At 44.2% G+C, this 15,453-nt stretch overlaps 3 protein-coding genes across 4 annotated transcripts in view; 1 reads left to right on the top strand and 2 right to left on the bottom strand.

Moving 5' to 3' along the window:
- The window catches only part of a (arc), a 54,768-nt gene that overhangs the window by 38,669 nt on the left and 646 nt on the right, over window positions 1-15,453 (top strand). The window contains exons 1-6 of one of the 2 annotated variants that reach the window (XM_064686814.1): window positions 2,300-3,112; window positions 4,909-5,058; window positions 12,422-13,910; window positions 13,971-14,443; window positions 15,062-15,190; window positions 15,272-15,442. In XM_064686814.1, the coding sequence (XP_064542884.1) occupies window positions 2,395-3,112; window positions 4,909-5,058; window positions 12,422-13,910; window positions 13,971-14,443; window positions 15,062-15,190; window positions 15,272-15,442 (3,130 nt within the window). In that variant the 5' untranslated portion in view covers window positions 2,300-2,394. Of the gene's footprint in view, window positions 1-2,299; window positions 3,113-4,908; window positions 5,059-12,421; window positions 13,911-13,970; window positions 15,191-15,271; window positions 15,443-15,453 lie in introns of those variants that run through there. The other variant, XM_064686813.1, reaches the window with a different exon arrangement.
- On the bottom strand, window positions 3,358-4,458 carry LOC135431995 (uncharacterized). Its single transcript, XM_064687432.1, has one exon. It carries the CDS (start codon window positions 4,423-4,425, stop codon window positions 3,517-3,519), a length of 909 nt encoding a protein of 302 aa, XP_064543502.1. The 5' UTR covers window positions 4,426-4,458; the 3' UTR covers window positions 3,358-3,516.
- On the bottom strand, window positions 10,703-11,784 carry LOC135431601 (gamma-soluble NSF attachment protein-like). The gene has a single exon (XM_064686815.1). The coding sequence runs from the start codon at window positions 11,714-11,716 to the stop codon at window positions 10,814-10,816; it is 903 nt and encodes a 300-aa protein (XP_064542885.1). The 5' UTR covers window positions 11,717-11,784; the 3' UTR covers window positions 10,703-10,813.

Here is a 15,453-nt window from a genome sequence, read left to right as displayed (position 1 = left end):
CAACGGCCACTGCAACGGCGACTGCGACTGCGACGATGACTATGACTGCGCCTATGACTCGGTTCTATGCAGGTCGCAACCTAAGAAACCATTAAAGTTTTACTTTTACTCTATTAATTAGAGGACTTCGAAACGCACACATAAAATATACTACATCGATTCTAAGGCCAATTAAATCCACATTATGACGACATATTGTGCAGGCGCTTCAAGCGCCAGAGATCCTACTGAGCGCCGCTTAAAAGCGTCCATAAAAATCAGGCAGGCAAGGCTTAAAGCGTCTGATAAAATTAGCAAAATTATTGCCACACAGTAGCCCTGGCGCTTGCGGGGAAGCGCCGGACGGGTCAAAGCGCCATGGGACGTCATTCGATTTGACTAAGTGGCGCTGCACAGTGGGAAAGGTAATAGAATGGCAAGATCGGAGCGTAATTGTTGCAATAAAGAAAATATATTCAACATGATTTCCCAACCAAAAGAAAGCTTTACTAATTGGAAATATTTACCTTTCAAAACATAATAATAGTACATAATAAAAGCATCAAGAGCTACGTCGTTATTGCTATGTTTGTCTGTATAAAAAAGTTCAGCTCAAACTCCAAGGATGTTAAATATTTAGATTGGTAAATGGGTACCATTGCATGTAGATCAAGTTTAATTTTAATATTTTTAATAAAATCAATATAGAGTAATTTTACCAGGGTTAGAAACAACAAAAATGTCGGTGATTCGGTTCACGGTTCGAACCAACTCTTTGAACTTAGGCTCCGTTCATGAACCTAGTTTTATTAAGTCATGTAGTCCAGTTTGTAATTTTTGAATTTTTATTTTTAATTCGAATTGTGAGCATGAAGCACAACACCTTGACCAGGGTGCAATACAATCGTATCTAAGTAAATGCATTCATAGATGCACACGCAAATGTCACATCAATTAGGTGCACGGGACGCGCATTGACTGGTTAGATGGTTGGCTGACTCGCGCTGTAGAGGATCCGCTCGAATGAGTGGCTGGCTGTTTGGTTAGCATTAATCTTAATTTAGCATTGACTACTTTCAAGTACGTTGGCCAATTTGAAAAGTAAAAGGCAGTTGTGTAAATTAGCCATCTAAGTGGCTGCTGATCGACATCGACAACGACAACGACATCGTTTTCTCTTTTCTATTGCGTGTTGGCTGTTAGCTGACTGTTAACTTTTCGCTGCTAACTGTTAACTATTGCCTGGTTCGTTGGCCATACACCCACCCACCCACATGTGTCGCAATGGCAACGGCAGCTGTTGCCCGACCTTCGAGCAAATGCCTTTCCTTGATTTACGAGTACGCTAGCCAACAGCTGAAGTGAAGTGCAAATATTTATGGCACGCCAACAATAACACAAATATTAAGCAAGCGAGTGGCAAACACAAAATAAAAACACTGTGCACACATGTTGTTGTTAATGCGTTCTGATAACCACCTTACATGCGTTTATTGAACTGATAACTGCTCAGCTTGCAGCCCGCAGAATTAATGCTATATTTCTGATAAGACCGATAAGAGCTTGTCACCAATAAGAAGGTTCCCCCCAGATTGGCGTATAGCGACCAGATAGCGTCGCAATTGGCACTATAAATAGAATTCTTTTTATAGGTTTTAGTGTACAAAGTGACAGATGACATTAAAATTCAATTAATTTTAAAATAATGAGCCATTTTCGCTGAATACCAGCTATTTAACATCTAAAATTGGGTGAGGTCCGTCTCTCAGTATAATATGGAGCTGCTCTAAATTTCAAACCCCTTATCTTCACTTCCATAATAATTATACTATTATATATATATATATAGATTATAATTATTCAATATGTTGCTATCAATTGGCGCTCTTGACATCCAAATTAAACGCGTTCCGTTTATATTTAGTTGTTTCCTTTTTCCGCATTTTCTTCAAACTGACTAACTGGTCCCACTTAGCTTGACCATAAAACCTTAAAGGGGAAAAAGACAAACAGCAACAAGTCGTCAAACATTTTAAATGATTTGCATTTGCTTTTGTTGCTCGCAGCGAACTCCAACCATTGCAGAGCATCAACACTTTGCATAGAGCGCCGAAAATTTTCACCTATTCCCGCTGAAAATTCGACGCGCCTGCGAGCTGTAATTTATGTTAATTATACGCTCCGTTGAACGAAATGCAGATGAAGAAAAATGTGAAAAACTGGAATGCTTATAGAAATTGTGTGCAAATTGGGTTTTTAGGCCTTAACTAATTTGCCTGGACTCGATTGAAAATCTAATGTGCCACTCCTACAATTGCAGCTAACAACAACAACAACATCAACAGCAGCAGCAACAACAACAACAGCAAGAGAAGCAACAGTAGCAGCGAAAACAACAGAGCAACAACCCATAGTATGCGTCTCTTTAAAACGCGCAAATCTACGGACACATACAGCACTTTAAGCGCCGCTCAGCAACAGCAACATTTGAGCAACAACAGCAACACTTGCCCTAGCGGCAGCAGCAGCAGCAAGCCAAACAACAGCAGCAGCAACAAAACTCACGCCTTGGCAACATGCAGCAACAGATTCAGCAAAAGCATTGCCAGCAGCATAGCCATATCCTCATCCTTGCCTGATCTGCACGATAACTCGCCCGTCATGATACTAAGCTGCACAACCCTAACAAGCAATGGCGCCGCCACAGCAACAGCGACAGCAGCAGCAGCAACTGGCAATAATGGGCAGCCGTTACGCACAGCCACGCCCACATGTCTGCTAAGTGGACGCCAGACGCCGTCAGGGCTATCGGTGCTCTCGTTGCAGGAGGCCAACACTTTGCACAAGCAACAGCACCAGCAGCAACAACAACCAACCATTTATGTGCCCAATAAGCTGAGCAACAATGTCAACAATGCCAGCGCAACAAACTATCTGCTCAGCTACGCCAACAGCAGCAGCGGCAGCGTCCAGCAACAACATCAACAGCATCAACAGCAGCACTATCAGCAATATGTGGCACAGCGTCTTCACCCCGCTGCTAGCTCAGCCTCCAATAGCTGCTTGTATGAGAAGTCAAATTTGAACGGATCGGGAGGATGTCATGGCAGCAGCATCTCGCTGGCGTCAAATGGTAAGTGGAAAGGGCTAAAAATGTTTGTTAATGGCACAGAAGCTCCCATATAGATAATACAAGAGGCCACATATCAGTTGAGATACGTGTTAAATTATAATATATATTTAACTAATTATAATTACTAATTCATCATATTAATACTTACATACATATATATGTCGGGTGGCCAAAAATATAGAGAGGAGATTGAAGTTCGATTACAAGTTATCGAAACAGATGATTTATTAAAAACTATCGTAGGCTACATACTTATGTATATCGGGTAACCAATAATATAGAGAGGAGATTGACGTTCGATTACAAGTTATCGCAACAGATGATTTATTAAAACTATCGTAGGTTCATTAAGCTTTGTTGGCTCTCGTCACAATAATCTCAAATTACCATACATTTTATTATATCTACCCTTTAAAATACCTATTCAATAACATTGGCAGTTGAGTGCAATCGTTGAGCTGCCAATGGCAATCATGTGTTCCCAGTGTTTCTTGGTTTTGCTCAGTGTCAGTTGTGGCGTGAACCTCTACCAAATAACCCGCACCATTTCGAATGCAGAATGAACTCGAATTGTCGCTAGGCGCGCTCTGCAGAGTGTAGGTGCCTGAGTCGGTCGGCTGCAACATGTTGATGAACCAAGTTGCCTGCGTCTCGCATGCATTTTCCAGGCGTAGCCATGCTTGGGACGTGTCTGCCACTGGAAGTTGCCACATGCAGCAGTTGCTGTTGGCGCCCAGCATCAGAGCCTCTCCCGGCAAAGCATACAACTGATCCCGGTCATGTTTCAAACACAGCCATTGACTCCTAACCAGGACGCCCAATAAATTTGGCAAGCTCTGCAACATATTCCTCACCTGGGCACTACGCCACAGAGGATTCCTTTGCAGCTGACGCAGTGTCAGCGCAAAATGTGGCAACAAAATTTTGTTGCTGCTCAAGCGATTCGAGCGCCGCAGTTGCCAATAAAAGCTTATCCACAGCCGAAGTTTGAGCGGGTTATCGATGCTGCTGTTAGGGCTGAGCTTATTTTGCAGTTGCCTCAACTGTAGCGGACTTTTGGGTGTCTCCAGGAAGGCCACATTCCAAGCCAAACGCTGCTGCTGCTCGGGGCTCAAGCTCTCACTTAGCCGCTTGGTCCATTCTTCGAATTGGGAACTGGAACCGTTTAGCTGCTGCAAAACCATTGTCGGCAAATTGATCCATAAACCGGCCTCCGAATCTGTTCTGGCCAACAATATTGCCAACAATGGCAGCCAGATCTTAACACCCAACCGCCCAACCATCTCCATGCCAACTGCCAGCAACTTCCTCATCAGCTCATATTTATAGAGTGTCACAGAGTAATACGATTTCGCCAGCGAGTTGGTGTGTTAATCGCCTACGTATGTATATTGTCTTAATATATTTCTTGACGTGCCATTTTACATACTTAAGTTTTATTCTGATCAGTTATTAGGTGAATTGTCTTTGAATAACTAGAAACTATAGAAACTAGCTATATAAATTTATTGAATATATTTCCAGATATTCCGAATTTACAAATTTAATATTGTAACAGATCTAAATTTTTAATAATTATTTACTTATACTTAAATTAAATTGATAAGTCTGTGAGGGTATGCAAGCATTAGCCTGTCATAAAAGCTCTTAAGCATTTTGTGCTTATCTTTGCGTATTTGTGTGCTGCTGAGAACCTATCAGTGGAAAGTCGTTGCTCTTTTTGGACTAGGGGGGAATGCACCCATTTACGAATTATGTGAATGTCTAGTTAAATTTTCTCTTGCTGCACTTTCCAGGTCATATGCCCGACTACAAACTGGTTACGGCCGTGCCCGTTGTTGTCCTGGACGATGAACAAAAATTGGCCACTGCACCAGCAGCGGCTGAGACGAACAGCGACATTGGCACCGGAAGCGCCTCATCCTTGGCAAGCACCACACGCAATGGTGAGTACCACGTCAAGCCCTATGATTAAAACAAAAACCAAGTCAGCCCAAAATAGATGCAAAGCCTCAAGCCTTAAATGCCCCGAAATTGATTTTTAAATGATGCGCCCCTCCAAATGCCAAGCAATCTATATTTACGCTCTCCACTTCCTACTTAATTGATGGGCTTCAATCGTAGCCAACTGGTAGCTCTCCTAAGTGCTAGAGATTTCCCATAAATTAGATGGCAGTCAGTGCTTATTTTGTAGCGTTATTTAATTGGCGCTTGCACATACATAACATGGCCCAACAATCAATTTGCCGTGGCTCGAGCTCGAGTATTTCGGCTGCTGGCTGAAAACATTTCCGCATCTGTCAACGCATCATCGAGCACTCGCGATTGTCATCGATACTTGGAAGTGGGCGATGCGTGTATGTAAAAAGCACGCCCTTTAATACCGTATTGACCCGATTTTGCATTGTGCGCCGCCGTTTCTGTAATGCGATCCAGACTGGCAACTGCGACGGCGACTGCGACTGTGACTGGAACTGGGATGGTACTCGCAGTGGTATTATATCTTTTATGGTATGGCCTGGGCAAATTGTTGACTGCGGTTTCGGTTACGGCCCTAAATCCCATAAGCGACCAAGTGTGACAAAGCGTGGCATTATGTGATCCATTTGACTGCTGCCATTGAGCGATGATTCGCAATGTGGAGAATACAGCTGGAAGAGTTGTGTGACATGCGCTAAGATGTTGTTGTGGTTTGCTCCCTATAAATCGGATCATTATGCATTAACGATTGGGCTTGAAGCTAAATGGCATCTACAATACATGACTGCAAAAAATAAATAAACATAAAAACGAGAAAGAAGGGCCGAAGATTTAATACCCTTGCTGGCCGAACCCTTTCATAATGCCCATAATGCTTTGCCCATATCTAAGAAGCACAGGGAAAATATTTAATGCCGCGTATGGTTAAGATATCTTGAAAAACAAAAAGTTGTTCATACAAGAACCTCATTTTCGACCGATCTTTCGTATGGCAGATATACGATATAGTGATCCGATGTAAACAAGAATTTGCATTAAGGTAGGGAACATGGTGAAACCTATAAATGCCGAATTTGGTCAAGATATCTTGAAAAACAAAAAAGTTTTCCACAGAACAAATTTATTTTCGACGTATAGTTCCTATTGCAACTATGGGATATAGTGATCCGATGTTGCTAGGATTTTGTATTTGAATGAGGAACACAGTAAAACTTATAAATGCTGAGTTTGGTCAAGAGGTCTACAAGAACTTCATTTTCGACCGATTTTTCCTATGGCAGCTATATGATGTAGTGTTCCGATGTTGATAGGGTTTTGTATATGAATGAGGAACATAGTAAAACTAATAAATACCGAGTTTGGTCAAGATATCTTGACAAACAAAAAAGTTTTTCATACAAGAACTTCATTTTCAACCGAGCGTTCCTATGGCAGCTATATGATATAGTTGCCCGATCTTAATAGGATTTTGCATATATATGGGGAGCCTAGTAAAACTAATAAATACCGAGTTTGTTCCTATGGCAGCTATATGATATAGTTGCCCGATATAGCTAAATGATATAGTGGTACGATCCAGCCGGCTGTTGATAATGATCAAGAATTATGCGCTCGGAGTTGTCTCCTTTTATGCCTTATACATTTCGAGATAAAATTATAATACACTCTGCAAGGGTATAAAAAGAAGGAACAACGCAATCAGAAAAGCTTTCTAAAGCTTCAAGAAAAGTATAAATTTTACTTCAGGAGTTTCTGGTTGGCAACTTTCCAACGAGGATCAGAGATCTAATATACGGAAGTTGTATTGTCTTAGCCGGAAGCCAGTTCTTTTTAAAAGTCAGCTTGATATTTTGCAGCTCTATGATTTGCAATAATAACAATAAAATTATTTTGACTTGGCCAACAAGTTCAATAGCCATGCCATGGGAAATACTATCACAACATTTGCATAATGCGCCTTGGAGTGCCCGAACCGAACCGAACCGGGCCAAGCCGAGCCGAGTCGACCCAGAACATGTGCACCACGGGCAACACCATTGCCAGCAACAATAACAAACAAAGAATTGCCAGCGAATGCACGCGGCATACAATAATATCTCACGTACGCACTTCAATTCTCCGATCTAGATCGGCGCATAACGGAGCAGGCGCAGCGCTTGGAGGGGAAACGGAGCCGATGTCTTGACTGAGCGGAGATCGATAATCGGCCAGCGAAATAAATCAAGTCGAAGGAGAAGAAACATGTAATAAGCGATAATCCAGTATAAATGCGCATGCGTGCAGTGCCAAAAGCAGCGCGAGCAGCGCCGAGCATCTGGAGAACTGCTCCAACTGGAGCTGGGTTGAAGATGGCAGATGGAACCCGGCGCAGAGGCCAAATTATAGCGTTTATGTTTTACGTTTTTACCGACTGCCAACTGTGGACTGCCGACAGCTGGGCGAGCAGAGATTCAAAGATGGGGCGCTTATTGATTTCTCATGCTGCTTCTTGTCCAACGGATTCTCGGTTCACAGTGGGAATCGAATCGGAGCCCGTTTCGCTGGCGTTGGCCAATCATGGCCATAATTTGAGGCCTGATGAAAGCAATTTACAGCTATTGACGTGGCGTTTGTTCAGCCGCTTGACCTTGGGCCCGCAACACTCAGCGTATCTTCATTCGGGCCCTCGCCACTAATTAGAATCAATTAAGATTGGCATTAGAATGACACACAGAGACCGGGCAGATGCCAAAGCCAATTCTCTGAAGCTAAATCGTCGCCGGCACGCAAAGCATCTCAGCTTGCGACACCTGATAATACTGCCAGCTGGGGCCGGGCTTTGTTGCGAATTTGTAAAATAAATGACGGGAAATGCCATTACCGATCAAAGGTAGAGAAGAGCCCAAGAGTTGATGTGGAATCTTAGAGAGAATCGCTCAAGAGAACCATTAAAAAATCATTATAATAGCTAACATTTTAAAATACTGCAATATAGATGGGTTATAATGGCCAACAGAAATATGGGAAATGCGTTTTGAAAGATAATTTGAATTTTGAAATATATAGATAGATATGATATATACCTTTAAAAATATCTGAATATAAAGGCTATATATTTCCTGACTACATCCAACACAAAGACTGCACCCAGAATTTTACGTTTCCTTTTAAAATGAACCGAATAAGTGGCTCAAAAGGCAGCCGGAACTATGCCTGAACCAAAACAACCGTTTCGGTTGAAATTTATTTTTCGGACACTTGCAAATTTAGCCTATTTAAGCGGTGATCCGGTTCAACTGGTTTTATAGGCTTCGGTTCGTACCTTGATTCGCCAAATTCTTTTATTTAAAAAAAATAGATTGCCATAGTTCGAGGGCCAACTCAGAGAAATAATTTTAATATTTTCTATTATCAGCCATTTTGTCCAATTTAATTTTTTGATTAGTTGGAGCAAGACAAACAATGTACAAATCAATATAGTTTGTATGAAAATATATGTACAGAACAGAAAATGAACTTTTAAAAGTTTAAACTATTTGGTTTGTTTTAAGGTTCGCTTAAAATTTCTAAAGCTGGTTTATCTCAAGGTTCGATTTATAACAAGACAAAAGAGAATTGCGTTAAATATGCAAAATAAACCTAAAATATGTAAATAAAATAAAATAAAATATTTAATTTTGTGCTAGAAAACACGAGACGAACCAAAACCTGAGTTCACGAACCGAACCATTTGTTCCAACTGTCAACTGAACCAGCGACAATCATATATTTTGGCTTGCAGCCCTGGCACTTTTTATATTAAATTCTTATAGAAATAGATCAATTTAGGCATTTACATATACAGACAGTTTATATTTTTTTTTATGGATTTATAAGCTTATAACATAACAGTTTGTAAGTCGAACAAAACTTGTTTAAGCTCTTAGAATTTCAAGCTCCTTATTCTCCATCCGGCTCGCTCGGCTTGCATGTCAGCCGGCGAGTTGCAACAAAAGGCAGCTTCGGGCTAGACTCCGGTCAGATCTTGCGGCCACTTGACACCGTCTTGAAAGTTAAGTGGGTGTAGAATTTGTGGCATGTGGCCGGCGGTCGTTTTTGATTCCCGACGAGTGTGCTCCGCGTGGCGGAGGCTGTCATATAATTGATGCCTGCACCATTTGCCATTATTGTTTAACACTCGCCGGCTGCGGCCCATCCCCCAATCCTCATCAGATGATTGCGAACGGCTGCGCGTGTTGAAATTTTAATCAAAGGCAAATGTGCAAAGCTGTTGGCCAACGAAAGGCGAACGAAACAAAGTCGGTCAGGCCTGGGTGGAGTTTCAGCTGGAGTTGTTTCAACTGTCAACCCGAATTGAGGCTGGCAACGGGCCAAACGCTGCGCCCACACATTCTCTGGAACAAGCCCCCGCGGCTGGGCTGCGGCTATTAAACATCTTTGGCACGAGCCAGAGACGCAGACGCAGATGCAGATGCAGATGCCGATGGAGTCCAAGCCGATGTCTCGGTCGTTGTTCGTTGTTCGATGGGATTGACTCGCACTTAAAGTCGTAGATGAAAATAGTTTTCAAAATTTTATTGAGTCCATAATATACCTGGATCCATGTCTTTGCTGTTCCCGAAGAGCAGCAACACAACAACAACCAATTTGCTGCAGCTGATTCTTTTGTGCATGTTTTAAACTAATTGTTTGGCCAGCTCTCCCTCTCTCTCTCTCCATCGCTCTTCCCCGTTTTCACAGACACCCACAGTCTGTGCTTGTCTAGCTTGCTGCAGCTGTGATAAATATGGGACAAGCGCATAAATTTGTTTATTAACGATCCAAAACTCGGACCGTACCTGAAACTCCACCTGGAATGGCCTTTTAAGTGTTGGCAATTGATGTTAAACCAGCTCATAAAAAACTCTTAAGGCGCTATTAGATTGCACTTGGATGAATCATTTGTAACTGAGTTGTGTTTGAAGTTTAATAACTGTACTAAGTTACGAGCACTGCCCAATTTGTGCAACCGGAAACCCTCATGGACTTATATTATATTTTCCTTGCGTTAGCTTTGGGCATATAAAAGCAAAAGAATTTTAATTCTCGTTCAGATTAAACAATTGATCATTATTTCCAACTGGTACAGCTTGTAAATCGCATTTCAAGAAAAACGAGATATGAATGTATAAGGTCTATCTTCGGCACGCCGAAGATTTAATACCCTTGCAGACCGAACCCATTTTCACTAAATTTATTTAATTTTTCATTACGCCGCCTCTCAGGGCTCCGATTTGTGGTATTGCAATTAAATTATTCATATTTAAAATAAGTACAAAATCCGAATTTTCACAAACAGGGTTGTTTCTATTTAAAATATACAGTGCTGCAAAACGCATAGTTTCTAACCTCTTTTCTCAACACATTCACTTGCAGCAAAAACAAAAACCGTTTCCTATATAGAGTTATTAATATTTTATGTGGCAGCAATTCCAGAAGTTCTTGGTATAAACTACCAAATACAATATAAACTCCATATTATTGGTATCTTAGAATTTATATTGCCATTGGTACTACCATGCACAAAAATGCATATAGTATATATTTGCCGTAGACATGGCTATTATTATTATACAGAATACACACTTAATATGAGGCAGAAGACTTTGAATATTATTTTATTAAGTATATTTTTGTTAACGATTAAAATTTAAATTGCATTAATTGATTAATTAGCACTTAGATAACAACAAAATACGACGTCTAACACAAGTCCTCGCCCTCGTCCACATTTTTCAGCTCATCGGCACCTGCAGATTTCTTCGCAACTTCTAGACCTTTTGGTAATGGAATATTTTTAGCCAAAATTGAATACTCCACATCCATGTGTCGGATGAATGGAGATGCCAGCATTCGGGCTGCTAGCTCGCCGTCCTCTTCGTCGAAAGCTTGCAAAAGCGTTTGTAGCGTGGAGACTTCATCGGGCTCACAACAAGTGCCCCATTCCCTGAATGACTTTTCTGCCTCGACCGAGTCACCCAGAGCCAACTGAACCAGTACGAGCGCCACAACCAAACGACCAATTTGACCAAACGATTCACTTTGCTGATACAACCCAATTTCTGTTTTGAGCGCCTTTGTCGCCTCTTCAAACCGTTGCAGCTTGACCAATATTCTCGATACTTTCGAGGAGTATATGGCTGCTTGACGGTGTGAATCTTCAATTAGAATGACCTCCACTGCATGCTGATACAAGCGTAGAGCCACATCTGGGTGCTTTGCTTCCGTTAGTTTGGCCGCTTTGTCCAGCGCAGAGGCGGCAGCTTCTGGTGAGCCATGCTGCTGATAAAGGCTACACGCCCTGTTGGCATATTCCTCGACATCCGTTAGCTTGCCAATATCTTTGCACAGTAAGATGATCTGTTCGTATGACCTTGCTGCATGGAACCAGGACTTGTTGTTTTTGTAGCAATCAATAGCCTTTAAGAAACACTCCTTGCTTTTGTCGTATGATTTCGCAATCTTGTACGCAGTTGCTGCCTTCGCGTACTCATCGGCGGCACTGTCATAGTCAGGTGCCCATTTCAACAGGGATGTTTTTAAGCTTTTTTCAGCTGTTTGGACTAATTGTTCTGCCTCGGCAATTTTTTTAGCAGCCACGGACATTTTTGCACGCGAAAAATCAATTGTTGTTTATGGTGTAAGATGTGACTGTAGACTGTAAGTGGAAAAAAGAACTGTGAAAAATACTGAAACATGGTTGTACATGTTATACCGATATATCGATAACTTTTTGCGATAGTTTGGATTATACAGCGCGCTCAAGTGACGTCATACGTATGAGTGAATGAATTTTGAACAGATACGTTATTAAAACACGACTTTTCGTTATTTTCAAAACCCTTACATTTTCTTTCTTTTGCAATAACAGATATTTTTTTGTAGTAGAAAGCGTAAGGTTGCCGCACCCACCACCCTGTCAAGTCTCGTATTGAAATTGCGGTTATTTCAAGTTGCAACAATCAACACATCTTTAAAGCCGACCTTTGTTGTGGTTTTCTTGGCTGGAAATCATGTAAGCCAATGCCTTTCACGAGCACGTGACAGGCTATCAACCACAATGCAAAAGCGGCCTGGTTGTCAATGCGAAAAAGAACAGACAAGGTCTATTTCCAGGTCCAGGTCCAAGTCCAAGTCCAGGTCCAGTCGCACGTTATTATTTGTTCGAACTTGATTCGCGAGGCTGTGGCGGCTGTCAATGCGGCCATGTCGATGAGGTGTTAAGATTAATTGAAGCATTATAATTAATTTAGAAATAACTTTCTGATTGAGTTCTTCTCTATGCTTTCCCCCCTCCCTCTCTTTTTGCAGTGTTCACGTGGGGCAAGCGCATGAGTCGCAAACTGGATTTGCTAAAGCGCAGCGAGTCCCCTGCCGCCAACACACACAAGTCGCACACGGATCTGCGCAGTTTGTTTCACTCGCCAACGCACAAGGCTAACAATGCGAAGCCGTCAGCAACGCCTACTGGAGCTTATCAGGGCAGTACGCTTAAAAAGTGCAAGTCGGGACCCATTGAAACGATCAAGCAGCGTCACCAACAGCAGCAGCAGCAGCAGCAGCAGTTCCAGCTGCAATCGCCACAGGATGCGGCAAGCAGGGGCAGCCAGAGCGCTCAGTCAACGCCGACGCATCAGTACCAGCCAGCAACACGGCCACAAAAGGCGCTGAAGAATTTCTTTCATCGCATTGGCTCCACGGGCATGCTGAATCATCGCTCGCACAATCTGCTAAAGGCCTCCGAAGCGTCGCAGCAGGCAGCTCCAACCAGCCAAACGCTGTATCGCAGCAGCTCGACCAGCCAGTTGTCCAGCTGCTCGTACATCAAGTGCGACGATCCCACCGAGGGTCTGAATCTGCACAGCCAGCAGCAGCGGCAACATTTACAGCAGCAGCAGCAGCACTCGCCACGCATATCAAGCCTCAAGTCCAGCAGTTGCGATGACATTGCCAAGGTGAGCAGCTGCCTGACCGCCAGCAGCAGCAATGGAAGTGCTGCCGGCGACAATGTGGGCTCCCTTCCCCCCCTTCAAGGTGGGGGCGGAAGTAACCCGGCCAGCAGCGGCGGTCAGCAGGATGCCACCCGTCGTGGCGCCTTTCCTTATGCCTTTTTGCGTTCACGACTCTCGGTGCTTCCCGAGGAGAACGGTGGCTCTGTGCTGCTAAAGCATCAGCAACAACAACGCGAGCAATTGCAGCGGGAAGCGGCCGTGAATCAGAATGCATCGACCACGTCGCAGACACAATCTCCGCTGCCTCAGCGCCACTCGCCGGAGCAACAGCTGGTGAATGTGTCTCGCAATGACAGCATCTCATCCAAGGACTGGGAACCACTTTACCAAAGATTAAGTAGTTGTCTGAGTTCAAATGAGTCGGGCTATGACAGCGATGGCGGCGGCGGCGGGGGCGGGGGCGGAGGCACAGCCGGTGCCCGCCTGGGCAATAATCTTAGCATCTCCGCCGGAGATACAGAATCTATTGCCTCAGGCACACTAAAGCGCAACTCGCTCATCTCGCTCAGCTCCTCTGAGGGCGTCGGAATGGGCCTAGGCTTGGGCTCGTGCTCGGGCTCCTCTTTGCGCAATAGCATTTGCAGTGCACCCGTCTCACTGGGCGGCTACAACTATGACTACGAAACGGAGACAATCAGGCGGCGCTTCCGCCAGCTGAAGTTGGAACGAAAATGTCAAGAGGACTACATTGGGCTGGTTCTGTCCCCCAAAATGGTCGTCACCAACAACAATGAGCAGCAGTATCGATATCTGATTGTTGAGCTGGAGCCATACGGCATGGCACAAAAGTAAGTTTTGGATATACACTTATAACTTATCTGTACTTCATCATATCTATCCTTCCACAGGGATGGTCGTCTGCGGCTGGGCGATGAGATTGTTAATGTAAATGGCAAGCATTTGCGTGGCATTCAGTCGTTTGGCGAGGTGCAACGTTTGCTCAGCTGCTTTGTGGAGAACTGCATTGATCTGGTCATAGCGCACGATGAGATTGCCACTGTCACAGATTTCTATACCAAAATACGCATTGATGGAATGAGCACCCAGCGCCAACGGCTCAGCTATGCACAACGCACGGACAGCCTGAACAGTTTGCAAAGCCTGCAGCTGCAAGTGGAACAGGAGCAGGACCGTGAACGAAATGCGGCTGGACTGGAGGAGTGCGAGGATCAGTGCGATGCACGTTCCCTGGCCAGCGTCAGTACCCTGCCTTCGCCAATGCCGTTGATGCAGCATCGTCGCAGCTCCACGCCGCGCCACTCGCTCGACGTGAGCGCGCCAGAGCATGAACTGTTACGGCGCAGAGCGCGCAGCTCTTCAGGTCAGCGCAGCTTGGCTCTAACACCAACACCGCTCTTTAACAACCAATCAAACAATGACACCTCCTTCTCGACCTCTGTTAACACCAATAACAATAACGACTCGTACACTCCGGTGTATGCAAATCGAGCGGCCAGTGTCTGTGTGGGCTCTTCGCTGGCGGACGATGAGAAATGGCGGCTACTGGCACGAAAGCGCTGCTCGGAAGGGGCTGCACTGTCCTCCGAGACAGGCATTGGTGGCCAGCAGTTCGGCCAGCGAATGCATTATGCCCGCAATTCCATCAATCTAACCAATTCGCATTATCGCTCGCTGAGATTCGCACATTCGCGACTCAGTTCGTCGCGACTTAGCTTGTTCATGCAGACGGCGCCGGCGACAGCATCTAACAATCTACCTGATGGCAATACAACAACCACAGATACCCCAACAGCAACTGATCTCACTAATAATACGCAACACCAGCAACAAAAACAACAACAACAACAACAACAGCAATCACCACAGCACCATTCATTGTACATCAAGCACTCGCCAAAAAACATTTCATTGTTTGCGCCTAATCCGTTTCTTAATTCCTGCTCCACTGCACCATCCTCCTCATCATCATCAGCAGCAGCATCTGTAACAGCCTCATTGGCACCTCCCGCCGCATCACTAATGCACCATCGTCCATCGCTGCCAGTGGCCAAGCTAACGATACGCGACGAGGAAATGGCTGAGGTCATACGCGCCTCAATGAGTGAGGGTGAGCGTAACCCAATAACCCATCCACATTAAAACTCATTCGAATCTCACTAAACATCCTTATTGCTTACACTGTCTCTAGGCAATGGACGCTGCACGCAGAAGACAATTACGTTTTTCAAAGGACCTGGCCTGAAGTCCTTGGGTTTCAGCATTGTGGGCGGCCGCGACTCGCCCAAGGGCAACATGGGAATCTTTGTGAAAACAGTTTTCCCCTCGGGACAAGCCGCAGATGATGGCACGCTGCAAGCTGGTAAGTTAATG

Source organism: Drosophila montana, unplaced genomic scaffold (assembly GCF_035044405.1).
Source record: "Drosophila montana isolate Dmon_TW-CO22-7 unplaced genomic scaffold, ASM3504440v1 contig_3200_1, whole genome shotgun sequence".
NCBI lineage: Eukaryota > Metazoa > Arthropoda > Insecta > Diptera > Drosophilidae > Drosophila > Drosophila montana.
This window is presented reverse-complemented; position numbering and strand designations above follow the sequence as displayed.